Source organism: Wickerhamiella sorbophila (assembly GCF_002251995.1).
Source record: "Wickerhamiella sorbophila strain DS02 chromosome Unknown contig3, whole genome shotgun sequence".
NCBI lineage: Eukaryota > Fungi > Ascomycota > Dipodascomycetes > Dipodascales > Trichomonascaceae > Wickerhamiella > Wickerhamiella sorbophila.
Genome location: NW_020194004.1, coordinates 2,097,809 through 2,110,823, shown reverse-complemented (window position 1 = coordinate 2,110,823; position 13,015 = coordinate 2,097,809). Strand labels below are relative to the sequence as shown.

At 51.6% G+C, this 13,015-nt stretch overlaps 7 protein-coding genes across 7 annotated transcripts; 4 read left to right on the top strand and 3 right to left on the bottom strand.

The window, feature by feature from the left end:
• Positions 1-256: 256 nt before the first annotated feature.
• B9G98_03109 (hypothetical protein) lies at positions 257-1,285 on the top strand (the record flags this gene model as incomplete). Its single annotated transcript, XM_024809666.1, has 1 exon — positions 257-1,285. One exon carries the CDS (start codon positions 257-259, stop codon positions 1,283-1,285), a length of 1,029 nt encoding a protein of 342 aa, XP_024665434.1.
• Positions 1,286-1,362: 77 nt separating this feature from the next.
• On the bottom strand, positions 1,363-2,031 carry B9G98_03108 (Uncharacterized protein C1F12.04c; the record flags this gene model as incomplete). The annotated part of the gene is made up of 1 exon (XM_024809665.1): positions 1,363-2,031. The coding sequence occupies one exon, from the start codon at positions 2,029-2,031 to the stop codon at positions 1,363-1,365; it is 669 nt and encodes a 222-aa protein (XP_024665433.1).
• Positions 2,032-2,308: 277 nt separating this feature from the next.
• Positions 2,309-3,868, top strand: B9G98_03107 (Aspartic proteinase yapsin-3; the record flags this gene model as incomplete). Its single annotated transcript, XM_024809664.1, has 1 exon — positions 2,309-3,868. One exon carries the CDS (start codon positions 2,309-2,311, stop codon positions 3,866-3,868), a length of 1,560 nt encoding a protein of 519 aa, XP_024665432.1.
• A 179-nt stretch (positions 3,869-4,047) lies between these two features.
• B9G98_03106 (Dual specificity protein kinase lkh1) lies at positions 4,048-5,661 on the bottom strand (the record flags this gene model as incomplete). Its single annotated transcript, XM_024809663.1, has 1 exon — positions 4,048-5,661. The coding sequence occupies one exon, from the start codon at positions 5,659-5,661 to the stop codon at positions 4,048-4,050; it is 1,614 nt and encodes a 537-aa protein (XP_024665431.1).
• A 1,715-nt stretch (positions 5,662-7,376) lies between these two features.
• B9G98_03105 (Eukaryotic translation initiation factor 4 gamma) lies at positions 7,377-10,490 on the top strand (the record flags this gene model as incomplete). The annotated part of the gene is made up of 1 exon (XM_024809662.1): positions 7,377-10,490. One exon carries the CDS (start codon positions 7,377-7,379, stop codon positions 10,488-10,490), a length of 3,114 nt encoding a protein of 1,037 aa, XP_024665430.1.
• A 112-nt stretch (positions 10,491-10,602) lies between these two features.
• On the bottom strand, positions 10,603-11,325 carry B9G98_03104 (hypothetical protein; the record flags this gene model as incomplete). Its single annotated transcript, XM_024809661.1, has 1 exon — positions 10,603-11,325. The coding sequence occupies one exon, from the start codon at positions 11,323-11,325 to the stop codon at positions 10,603-10,605; it is 723 nt and encodes a 240-aa protein (XP_024665429.1).
• Positions 11,326-11,738: 413 nt separating this feature from the next.
• Positions 11,739-13,007, top strand: B9G98_03103 (26S protease regulatory subunit 8; the record flags this gene model as incomplete). The annotated part of the gene is made up of 1 exon (XM_024809660.1): positions 11,739-13,007. One exon carries the CDS (start codon positions 11,739-11,741, stop codon positions 13,005-13,007), a length of 1,269 nt encoding a protein of 422 aa, XP_024665428.1.
• Positions 13,008-13,015: the final 8 nt, after the last annotated feature.

Below are 13,015 nucleotides of genomic sequence, written 5' to 3'. Positions count from 1 at the left end.
GAGCTACCAAGTCGCCCAAGAGCGCTTGTAAAGGAAAAAGAAGCGCTCTGTGATTTGACGCTATTTTTGAGGGGGGGTGTTTAGTTGTGCTCCCAATTGCAAAACTTCGAGTTTTGACCCTGTTGGCTTTGTTCCCTTGTGGTGGATCTGTGGCCAAATACAACAACCGCCCGCGTTGCTTATGTCAGGTGTTTTAGAACCATTCGACAACAGAGGATCTGGAAGTTGTGTTTGAGCACGGTCTTACTTGTCTCCAATGGCGACAGATATCTCTAAAGTACCAGAGGAGCTACTTTCTGTGCCCAGCACGGAGTCTCTGAGTACTTCACTTGTCGATCTTTCTCTAGATAACGAGAGCAAATCGCCGGCTCTCTCTGAGACGCCTCTTGATCGCGCGAAATCAGCTGGTCTTCATTCCAAGCCAGGCTCGCCTGTAGGGCAGTCTTCGAACTCGCCAATTCCGAAACGACGGCTTCTTAATATTGGTATAGTGCCCGTGAGTTCTCCCAAGCCAGACTCTACGCCGTCGCGAACCAATGCCCCGCACATCGGCCTCTACTCTCCCGTTCTCTCGCCTCCTAAAGAAAGGACTGCGTCTGGAGGTAGTGGAGACACATCTGCCAGTGAAAGTGCTGCTCCTGCAAGCTCCACGAGCTCTGCGGGCTCTGCTATAGCCGCGGCCCGAGAGCAGGACAGTATGCTCAGCAAATACTTGAGTGAGCTTGCGTCAAAAGAATCACGAGTCAGTAGTCTCAAGCAACGCGTGTCAGAGCTCAGGCTTGCTATACAGGAGGCTGAGCGGGAGGTTAGAACTGCTGAGTCCGACCTCAAGAGGTTCAAGGCCAGCGGTAACTCGTTGATGGAGCACCTAAACACAACTTCTCCCAATCTACGTCAACAGTCGATCGCTGAGCTCTCAGATGCGGCCGTGGCGCGGAAATTGAGTAGGTCCCCGTCTCCCCAACGTAGAGGCTCTGCTGTGCCCAGACGCGAGAACGAAATGCTGGTCATGGGTAAAAGGGTAGTCGATGAAATCAACCATCAGTTCTGGTCGTTTGTGGAAGACGTCAAGACGGCCACGATCGGGCCGGAGGATTTCTATGACGAGGCCGAAAGCCCGAGACCAGCTCAGGACCGAGGGCGCCAACAGACGCCACGGCTCAAACCCAAACAAAGCTTCAGCAACATGGTAGAGTCGATTCGCAAGCTGAGCCCCGAACGACGGCCTCAGCGTAATGACAGCAACCTGAACAGCCGTTCAGGGTCGCGACCAGATAGGTCATAAGTTATTTGCATTTTACATCAAACAAGACAATTTTGTATCTTTATAAATTATACTGCTCGAAATCGTCTTTTTATAGCCTAACGCAACGCTGCGATAAGTCGAGGAACACAGGCAATGGATCCCAACAAACCAACCCATTGAGGCTCAAACAGTCCTGTATATGTGGACCAGTGCACGGTGAGAGGTGCCCATGCCAGGTTAACAAGTAGGTTGAGCGAATTGACGGGTTTTTTGCTAATCCGGAAGTACGCTGCCTTCAGCAGCTCTAGGGCGACATGCACCAGCCAGAACAAGCAAGACACTACCCAGATGTCGGCTTGGCGAGCGCTGGAAATGGGCAGCACGCCCTTCATTGCCAAATAGGCAACGTCCTCCAACACCTGGTAGCCGACGCCTGACACTGCCTGGATGTAGTCGCTCCAGCGCAGCAACCCGTCGGACTGTTTGTTGTCCAGTAGCAAATCGAGAGCCCATTCGATTGTAGCCGGGGTGTGAAATACACGCCAGAACATCCGATAGTCTGAAATTGCCGCCGACAAACTTTTGAGATTACCAGACAGACCAGGCGCCCTCGTCGCAAGCAGTGCGCTCAGTAAAGTGGCAGGGTAGCCGGTGCTAGAAAGCATCAGGTCCCCAATGCGGCCCTGGTTGGCAGAGAAATGCTTCAGGCATATCTTTGCCCTGTGCAGGCGCTGGTATATACTAATGGGGTTCTTCTTCTGGTCCTTGGATTTTTCACCGGTCATGTGTGGGGAGGGTTTTGTCAGATAGCCGAGGCGGACTATTTGACCTCGAGGCGGGCGGGCCGAAAATTAGCAGCCGGTCGCTTGCCACGAGGGAGCTGTATGGGAGTGTCGCACGACTTGGTATAGCTCGGGTTCATCTGCAATTTAAGTTTTTGCCTCAGTTTTTAGCCTTGGTTGCCCCGTCCACACCCCCGTCGGTTGCTGCATCGAGGGAGGCACCCGTTATGCAGCCGTGCTGTAATCATTAAGCGGGTAGCTATTGTCTTTGACTTGATCCATGCTTGCTGGAGGGAAATGGTTGGTACTGCTGTCAGCAGCTTTTGTGGCTCTGGCAAGTGTAAATGTTGCAGTTCAGCGGCGGACAGATGCCGCGCTACCCGAGTTCCATAGCAACATCGCCAAACGAGCAACCTCGCTAGGGCTGCTGAACATGCAGTCTTTTTACGAAGTTGTTCTGTCCATTGGCACTCCTCCTCAAGACATAGCGTTTACACTGGATACGGGGTCTTCTGATCTCTGGGTCATGTCGTCGTCCAATCCCTACTGCTCCACCAGCGACCCCAACGCGCCCAACTGCAGTTCGAACTTTGTGTACAACTACAATGCTTCTTCTACCTTCGAGATGAACAGGACTGCTCACTTTACTATCGTCTATGGTGATACTACGTTTGCAGATGGCTTCTACGCTCACGATACGATCAGACTGGGCAATCTGACTGCCACCAATGCTATGTTTGCTCTGGCTCTGGAGTCGAACTCGACTGAGGCCGTCTTTGGAATTGGCCCTGTCTACGGCGAGGTGTATGCCACATATCTCCCCCAGGGAGGCACTCCTAGTCCTACCTACGCCAACATTCCCGCCCAGCTCAAGGCTCAAGGTCAGATCCAGCGCATTGCCTACTCTATTTGGCTAAACGATCCATATGCTGGCCAAGGCAGTCTTCTCATGGGTGGTGTTGACCACGACAAGTACACTGGGGACCTTTCCATCGTACCCCTTATCAGCGGTTCAGATAACTTCACTTTTCCACGACATCCATTCATTATGCTTCACGGCGTTTCCGCCTACAAAGGCAGTGAAGCCGGTAGAGTCGCCGAGATGTCCGTCCCTGTTCTCTTAGACTCAGGAACCTCCCTCGTATATCTCCCGAGTTCCCTGGTTGATTCTATCGCCAAGGCCACTGATGGCAAGTACAACGAGACCCTAGGCACTTACACGGCCCTATGCTCTGAGATCCCTCTGGATGGTTTCATCTTCAATTTTAGCGGCACGCCAATCAAGTTCCCGCTGGATCAGGTTTACGCCCCTCTTATTGATGATAATAACAACATTGTCACTGACTCGCACGGAAAAATTCTGTGCCAACTCCAAGTGATCGCTGACGAGCCCCCGTGGATCCTTGGTGATAACTTTTTGCAGGGACTGTATGCGGCATTTGACTACGAGTCTTTTCAGGCGGGTCTTGGTCAGGCCATTTTCAACGCAACGGATTCAAATATTGAGGAAATTGTGACGGGAATACCTGGCAGCTCCGCAGAGTTGTACTCTGCCACTTCTTCCCAAAACGTTACTACATTTGAACTGGATCTGACCCAGGCAACTAGTAGTCAAACTACTCTTGATAGTTCAGCAAGCTCAGAAACTAGCCAGTCGAGTTCTGTTGAAACAACAGCTCAAGGCGGCACCTTGACACCCACCACCATGGGTTCAGCTCTTCCCACTGGGACACTTTTAACCGCTGGCGGTACAGCATCTAGAAGCACTCATAAGAATGACGCTATAATACCTGGTGCTTCCTTGCTAGCATTGGTCGCAGCAGTGATGTGTGTATTGTGACCAGCGGCATCTCTATTTTGTATCGTATGTATATTTATGCTAGAAAAAAAAACTACATAATGTCAATGCGAAGAAATCTCACAAAACAATAAAGTGAATAAAAAAAAAAGAATAAGAATAAGAATAAAAAAAGTCATCAGCAGAAGAATAAAATATTAAATAAGAAAGAGTTGTGTGAATTAGCAGAACCAAGGATGTTGAATTGCCTCTTCTGCAGTGATTCGTTCATTAGGGTCGATAGCTAACATGCGGTCGACGAGATCAACAAGCCTGTTCCAGAAAAGAGTGTTGCTGTCCATCGGGATATGCTTGCGCAGGAGCTCACGGATGGTCAGTTGGTCGTGAACCGCTTTAATCTGCTTCGAGTCCGATAAGGGATATAATTTGCCCTTGGCCGAGTCTACAAAGAGCTCCCCCTGATCTGTTGTGGCTGCTTTTCTTATCACAGATGGAGGAAAGCTTCGCCCAAGCGCCTTTTCAATGAGGTGAAGGTGCTCAAAGTTATCCCTTGTCTGGAAAAGTACGGCACCTGTGCATAATTCGACCAAAACACACCCAACAGACCACATATCACAAGGGAAGGACCAGCCAGTGCCCAAGATGATTTCTGGTGCCCTGTAGTGTCTCGTGGAAACGACGGTAGGGTGAAACTCATCATCGAAAATGGCCGATCCAAAATCAATAAGAGTAGTGCTGATGTTGCGCAGCACTCTTCTTTGACGGGTTGAACCTCTCGGGCTTCGACGGTACGTGCAAGTGTCATAGCTCGAGTCATGGAGCAATATGTTTTCTGGCTTGAGATCTGTGTGGACAAGACCCAGGCGGTGAATATAAGCGACAGATTTGATGAGCTGACGAGCTAACGCGAGTACATGTTGCTCAGGAAAAGGATTGAACCGGTTTTCACGCAAAAAGTCATAAACCGAAATGTCCAAAAGATCCGTCACAAGGCATACGTGGTTCCTGAAGTCAAAGCATTCTCTGAGTTGTATGCAGCGGTTGATGTTGTTACCATCATAACGGGAGAGCATGTGTAGCACTCGAAGTTCAACCTTTGATGCGTCACGGTATCTAGGGATGGCGCGAATAATTTTAATGGCATAACGGCGGAACGTCACTTTGTCGTAGGCTTCGGCTACTCGTCCAAACGTTCCCTGGCCCAGTAGCCGGGTAATGACGTACCTGTTGGCAAACTGCTCGCCCACGTTAACCAAATAATGGCCGCTGTCGTCGTCAAAAGGCTCTTGCGGCGGTGTAATATCGTGGACCTGGCGGAGGAAAATATCGGACGGCTTTTGGAGTTTTTCGGGTATCAATGGCGGTGATGGAAACACGAGTGCATCTGTGAGACCCGGGATGATACCATTATTCAAATCGTCCTCGTGGCTTTTAGTGTTGAACGGGCCATTGTTCTGGCGCTGCGTCCGGCGCCGCTTGTCTGTTCCCTGGGCAGGGCGGATCCCTAGAAATTGTATTTGCTCGTCGTCGTCGTCGTCAAGAGCGAAAGCATCTCCCTGGATAATCCCGTTTGCGGGCTCTCCGGCCCCTAAACGCGCGTTGTTCGGGGCGAAACCCCCGTTGGATGAAGGATGGGAAAGTGGGGGGGACCTATTGCCAAGGGGGAAGTTCTGGTAGTCCGGGTAAGGTTGCTTGCTGCGGAAGCTCAAACCTTGGGCATCATTAGCGTCGTTTGGAGGCGAGTTGGGCAGGAATCCCAGTGGTGGCGCTCGTTTGTACTGGGTAGGAACAGATCCGGGCACGTCCACTGGACGGGCGCTCTTAGAAACGGGCATTGCGCTGACGTTGGTGAGTGAAATTAACTCCTACCTGGCGGGTGTGGTAAAATCAGGAGGATTGCTGAACAGCAGTCTATTCGTGACGTTCAAGCTTTGTTTTCTAAGTGACGGCTGGGACCTCACTGCCTCATATCTATCTAGATGCATCTTGCCCACGTGCATTTACAGCAGTCCTGGGTTTGGGATGTGGCGCTGACTTGACAACGAAGGAGGGGGTTGCGAACGGAGAATGGGTTTCCCAACAAGCGCAACGTTGAATGGTTAGGGGCAAAGTTCGGGCTGCTATGGGATGGTACTATTTGCAAATATTAACTTGGATGCAACTTTTTCGCATTCCACTCAACGTCCAGGCTCAGCTTCTCTATGTTGTTTCATTTTCCTGGGGGCTTAACGATTTCCCAATTTCAAGGCCGTACCCTACACACCACCAGCTTATGCATACCTCATAGCAACTTAGCGATGCATAGGACCGTCCTATGGCGTGGCGATGAAGGTTCTGATAGCGATAGATCCTCTGTGGCTTGCCAGTTTGTTTATGTAGCTTGTATTTTTGTACAGATTCGTAAATTTCCGAGAATTCGCTTTTTCGGCTCCCTGCTGTTTCACTAGATGTCCTGGGTTAGCGAGGTATGATGGCGCATCGATCTCTCACTGTAGGGTAGCTTATGTGAGGTGCAGGCTGTCCATGCAACTACCCTCAACTGTTTCGGGCGTGTAAACTCTGTATCGATTTCTGCGGTGACTCGGGAATTGGGCTGATCATGCAGTGTATGTAGAAATATCAAAAATTTCGGTGCGATTCTCGAGTCCGGCTAGCCATCTTTTTTTGGGTTTTTTTCCACATAGCTGTCCATTTCTCTTGTTCAATGCCTGGATCAACCGCTTAGCCAATTGCTTGTTCTGGTGTATGTGCCGTGGTTGACTAATTAAACGGAGCTACGACCTGATCGGCGGCCATTATATTTGGTTTTCAAACGCTGGGCCGCTACCCCGGTAAACTTTGATCTAGCCGACTCGATTGGGTACCCTCGTGGTATACTTTCGTATTCATGTAGGTTCGTTATTCAACCCAATGCATGCCAATTGCACGCTAAGGGCATTGATTTGGTTGCTTAGTGTGCTCCGTCTCAAGATTGCCTAGACCATCTCTGTTGTGCGCCTTAATCAACCACCGTAGATCTCATTACCTATCCCCTAAATTTCACGCAGTGAGTCGAGAGCGATCTGCGTAACATAGCCTAACTAAGACGAAACAGAAAACCTCGACATCGGAAAGACACAGTTCTAGCAGCGAGTATACTTACGAAATAATTCAACAGACCTATCAGTCCAAGGGTTACCCTCTCGTTGCACGCTGACCGCCATTCAAATATCAGCAACCACAACGGACGAGCCAGACAGTATCAGGACGCCCCCCTAACCACTACCAGACTATCAGCACTAAACTCAATCACTAATTACACGACTTAGCCCCGCAATACACGGCCCAGAGGCTATTTATCTCTTGTTTCACTGTTAACGAAAGAAACTAAGCAGCCGCTGGGACCAAACAGCCCTAACCAGCCAACGTAAGATTTTTTCATTTAGCAAAAGCACATCGTTTTACGCGTGTGTCTAATTGTGAAGAAACCGAGTGCTAAAGAACCCAACTCTTTGGACTCGTATAATTTCTTCACGGTAATTCATATCCGGACCTAGGATCTCATAAGAAAATGAGCACACCTCAACAACCCTCTGCTACCACCCAGTCCTCACAGCGGCCCCAGCCCTCTGGGCAGACCGCATCGTCTGGTGGCAATAGCTCGGGCCAGCCGCCGCATAATGGCGGCCGCAACAACCAGGGCCAGCAACAAATTCCCCAGGGCCCACAAGGTGGCCAGGGTGGTAACCAGGGACACACTTATTCTCGTCGCGGCCGTGGCTCGGGCCAGTATGGAAACAACCGGTCCAGAGGCGGCCAAAACGGACACCACAACAGCCACAGCGGTCACAATAATCACAACAATGGCGGTCATACTGGCCACCATCGCATGGCTTCAAACGACGGTCAAGCCCCATTTCAGCGCGGCCATCGCAATACAGGCAGTGGCTACTTTGACCCTTCGGGCGGCATGCCTCCATTCTCTGCATACCCCGGACAGTATGTCCCTCTCGCACCTAACCTTATGCCCTATCAAATGATGCCCATGGGGTCCGGTGTCCCGCCGTCTCCTGGTGTCGTTCCCATGGCCCCCGTTATGTCTCCACAAGCAGCTCACCTCTCTCCTCACATGCAGTTCAACCGTCCTGCTTTAGTCCCCCAGCATGCTCCTATAGCTCGTGCTCCTGTACGTCTCACAAATGCCCAGGGCGAAGAGATTTCATTGACCGCTATTGCACACACTCACTCGCCTAGAGTGGGGCACGCGCAAACCTTCGAGCCCGCATACGGGTCTCCAGCTGTTTCCAAGGCACAGGTGCCTTCTCCCGGGCCTGTTACAGCTTCTCCGACGGTGCAACCGAAAAAGGCTGAGCCAGTTAGTGGAGCCGCCAAAACACTACAAGAGCTGATTGCTCAAAAGCTCAAGGCCGAGATCGCTGCCAAGTCAAAGGGCGAACCCAACTCTGTCTCAGAGCCTGCTTCCAAGGTCGAGGTAGCGGGCGATAAAGCTGAACCCAAAGCTAAGGCCAAGGTGGAGACCAAGGCTGAGACTAAGGTGGAGACCAAGGCTGAGCCCAAGGTTGAGACCAAGGTTGAACCCAAGGCAGAGCCTCAGGTGGAGTCCAATGTTGAGCCCAAGACTGAGGCCAATGTTGAGCACAAGACTGAGTCCAAGGTTGAGCCCAAGGTTGAGCCCAAGGCTGAGCCTAAGGTTGAGCCCAAGGCTGAACCCAAGGTCGAGGCTAAGGTCGAGCCCAAGGTCGAGGCCAAGGTTGAGGCCAAGGTTGAGCCCAAGGTTGAGGCCAAGGTCGAGCCTAAAGCCGAGCCCAAGGTTGAGCCCAAGGTTGAGGCCAAGGTTGAGGCCAAGGTTGAGCCCAAGGCCGAACCCAAGGCCGAGCCTGTAATCGAGGCCGACACAAAGGTTGAGCCCAAGGTTGAACAAGAGTCTACGCTCGAGGAGAAGGTAGAGTGCGAACCCACAGATGAACCATCGGTCAAAGATGACGATGTTTCGCCCCACAGCTCGCCCAAACTTTCCGCATCCGAGCCTAAAGAGTCTCAAGAAGAACCCAAAGAGGAAGCCAAGGAAGAAGCTAAAGACGATGCCGAGGATGAAGCTTTTGTTGAGCGGCTGGGAACTGCCGAGCGGTTGCCTGTTGAAAAGGTTGCTACATTCAGCTACCCTGCCCCCATTGTCAACAGCGCTGCTTCAAACAAAACGTACCGCTATGATATTGCGTTCTTGCGCAATTTTGCGACCGCAGTGCCAGTTATGTTTACTGATCTGCGCAAGCGCGTTGAGATCGATGTAGGCCGCGGTCCCGGCGGTCGTGCTATGTCCCAACGTGGCGCTCGCCAGGGATCTCATGCCGGATTCGGCTCTATGCGGGAAGGTCGCATGTCTAGAAACTCATCCACAACCAACTTCGGGTCTCGATCCGGCCGTCAAGGCTCTCGTCGCAAGGACCGTGGCTCCAATCGTCATGACCATAAAGACGACAAGCCAGCTGTGCCTGTCGAGCCTCTCAAGCGTAGTGAGAATGCGTGGCAGCCCCGCTTTTCTCAGACCAAGGCTGAGGATGCTGCATCTGAGAACCAGCTTATGAGCCAGGAGGAGGTTGCCCGTAAGGTCAAATCTCTGTTGAACAAGATGACCTTGGAGAACTTTGAGCGTATTTCCAAGCAGGTCTACGAGATTGCTGAGCAGTCTAAATACGAGGACGATGGTGAAACTCTGAGACATGTTATTGAGTTGACACTGGCGAAGGCAGTTGATGAGCCGCATTGGTCGGCTATGTATGCCGCCTTCTGCTTACAGTCCTTCACTATTTCCGAGGATATTACCGACAAGGCATCTATGCATACCGACGAAAACGGAAACGCTGTTCCCGTTGGCGGCCCCCGGCTGTTCCGTCGCTATCTTTTGACGCGATGCCAGACCGAGTTCGAAAAGGGCTGGACGTCGAAAATTCCCGTGGGCGAGGATGGCCAGCAGGCTGGCGTCATGAGCGACGAGTATTACACTGCAGTCAAGGCCAAGCGCCACGGGTTGGGTATCATTAGATTCATTGGAGAGCTCTACAAAGTCGGATTCTTGTCACCGCGTATTATTGTTCGCTGCTTCGTCAAGCTGGTCAACGAGGAGCCTAACGAAGATATCGTTGAGTCTATGTGCAAACTTGTTATAACTGTCGCTCAGCGTATGGAGAAAGACGGTTCTGGTAGTGCTATTGACAACGCCATGAAGAAGCTTGCCGAATGGAAGAATACTCAGGGCTTCCCTGCTCGTCTGCGTTTCATGATCATGGACGTGGAGGATACTCGCAGGAAGGGCTGGAAGAGTAAGGACGCCGACAAGGGCCCCAAAACCATCTCCCAGATCCACACAGACATCGCCAAGGAGCAGCGTGCTGCTGAAGAGGAGAAGGCCCGCAGCCAGCGCGGCAACCGTCAGAACACCCTTGGCCGGGACCGCGGCAATCATGACCCGCGCGAAGATCGCCGTGAGCGTGACGAACGCCGCGAGCGCGACCGTGAACAGCGCCAAGCCCGGCTTGCTCAGCAAACTAAAGACTCTATTGATCGCGAGCAGAGCATGTCTGGCCGTCGCCAATCAGCAGTGCCCGCAGAACCCATCAAGGCTGAGCCTAAGATTAACCGCTTCTCTGCACTCGGCGACGATTAAAGAATTCGCCGTCACCTTCCCCCCCCTCCCCCAAAAGAGACGCTCCAGTCTCAGTTTATTTTTAAGCACATACCTTCCATACCGGTTAGACATAAAATAATATTTTGTATTTTCAATCAGAGTCATCTACAGCGGCCCTTGACTTGGGGCGATGCCAATCAAACTTGATGCGGAGGCCACGCCGCCGTGGTCTTGAACTCTGTCCTCTCGATTGAGGTGTCAAGCGTAAAGGTTTAAGTCCATTCAGAGTGGCTTCTTTGCGGCGTTTTATTCTCCAACGCCGACTCGCCCGCGAGGCGGCTTTCAGCGAAGCTCTTGGTAAAATTTCAAGCCTATCACAGTCCTGCTCAGCATCAATGGGGTCAACAAATTTACGGGCCGCGGAGACGATCTCGTCTATCGAGTCACAAACGGCGTTGACTGAGGCGATAAGGGGCCCCTGCTCGTCCTCACCGAACCCACACGAAGAGTCAGACTGCTCGTCGATGTCGATATGGGGCACTAGCAAAGTCGAAAGGCGGCCGTTCCCACCAACTGACGTACCATTCCACAAACTTTTCCGTAAATTGTTGAAGTCCTCTTTTGTCTGAGGAGAAACGATGCCCAGCCGCTCACCGACCCAATAAATAGCGAATAACATCAAATCCAACGGCTTTATACAGCACCAAACGGCTGCGTTTGCAGTCAGTGTGACCAGGTTGCGGGCGAGGAACAGGAGCTGGACGGCTAAAATACTGGCGATTTCCAAAAAGCGATTCAACACCGAGCGAAATTGCAGCAGAAACTGCTGCGTACGATTCGTTTCTTGCATTCGCTTGAGAATTGAAGTGCTCATCGAGAAAAAACTTGGAATTCAAGTAAACACCTCAAATCAGAACTCGCGTTTGTGGTGGGAAAGAAGCTACCACAAAACACCGCCACTGGTGTTAATTCAAGCGGCGGCGAATTGCCCAGCCTACCAATATGAGTGTGGCCACAATGAAAGCTATAACGAAAAAAGATTCTTTGGAGCTCTCACGTTGAAAGCAGACAGTTTTGATGAGGTCTACCTCTGTACCGAAACAGGCTTCATTGGTGCTACAAAGTTCTCGGGTGCAGTTTGTACATGGTAGTTTTAGGCCATCTAAAACCAATGGAATCAGAGTATGATTAGTGCCGCAATCGCAGGAGCAGTATTTCAGGTGCCTCACCATTTGACCAGGGCGATAAAAGGCTGATTACTCAGAAGCGACGGTCACAGTGGACATAATGTCTGTGGCGGTAGATAAAGCACCAGCAACAGAGTTTGTGCAAAGGGAAACCGCTATTTTTAATGACAAAAGCGTGTCGCAGAAAGGTAGCGATGCAGGAATTACCCCTTTTTACCAGCAAACCATCCAGGAGATGGAGCTGCGGATTAATGAGAAACAGCAGGACCTCCGCCGGCTCGAGGCCCAGCGCAATGCCTTGAATGCCAAGGTTCGATTGCTCAAGGAAGAGCTACAGCTTTTGCAGGAGCCTGGCTCGTACGTGGGTGAGGTCGTCAAGGTCATGAGCAAAGACAAGGTCCTGGTAAAAGTCCACCCCGAGGGCAAGTATGTGGTAGATGTGGCAAGCGATATCGATGTCAAGCAGATCCAACCCAGCATGCGTGTTTGTTTGCGTAGCGACAGCTATCAGCTGCACCAGATTCTGCCAAACAAGGTAGACCCGCTGGTTTCGCTCATGATGGTCGAGAAAGTTCCGGACTCCACGTTCGATATGGTGGGTGGCTTGGACAAGCAAATCAAGGAAATCAAAGAGGTCATTGAGTTGCCAGTCAAGCACCCAGAGCTTTTCGAGTCTTTGGGCATTGCCCAACCCAAGGGTGTTATCTTGTATGGTCCCCCGGGAACCGGCAAGACCCTGCTGGCTCGGGCGGTTGCCCACCACACCGAGTGCAAGTTCATTCGAGTGTCTGGCTCTGAGCTTGTGCAGAAATACATTGGCGAGGGTTCTAGGATGGTACGCGAGCTCTTTGTGATGGCTCGTGAGCACGCGCCGTCGATTATTTTCATGGACGAAATTGACTCGATTGGTTCTTCGCGGGGCGAAGGCGGATCGGGTTCTGGCGACTCAGAGGTCCAGCGGACAATGCTGGAGCTTCTAAACCAGCTTGATGGGTTCGAGTCATCAAAGGATATCAAGATCATCATGGCTACTAACCGCCTGGATATTCTCGATCCCGCCCTGCTGCGACCCGGACGAATTGACCGCAAGATCGAGTTCCCGCCGCCCACAGTTGAGGCACGTGCTGACATTCTGCGCATCCACTCGAGATCAATGAATTTGACTCGAGGGATTGATTTGCACAAGATTGCCGAGAAAATGACAGGCTTCTCTGGTGCAGAAGTCAAAGGCGTCTGCACGGAGGCGGGCATGTACGCTCTTCGCGAGCACCGCATCCACGTCACCCAAGAGGACTTTGAGCTAGCAGTGGCAAAGGTTATGGCCCGCAGCGACGATGGTGAAGTCGCTCTCGCCAAGTTCTTCAAGTAATAGTCACG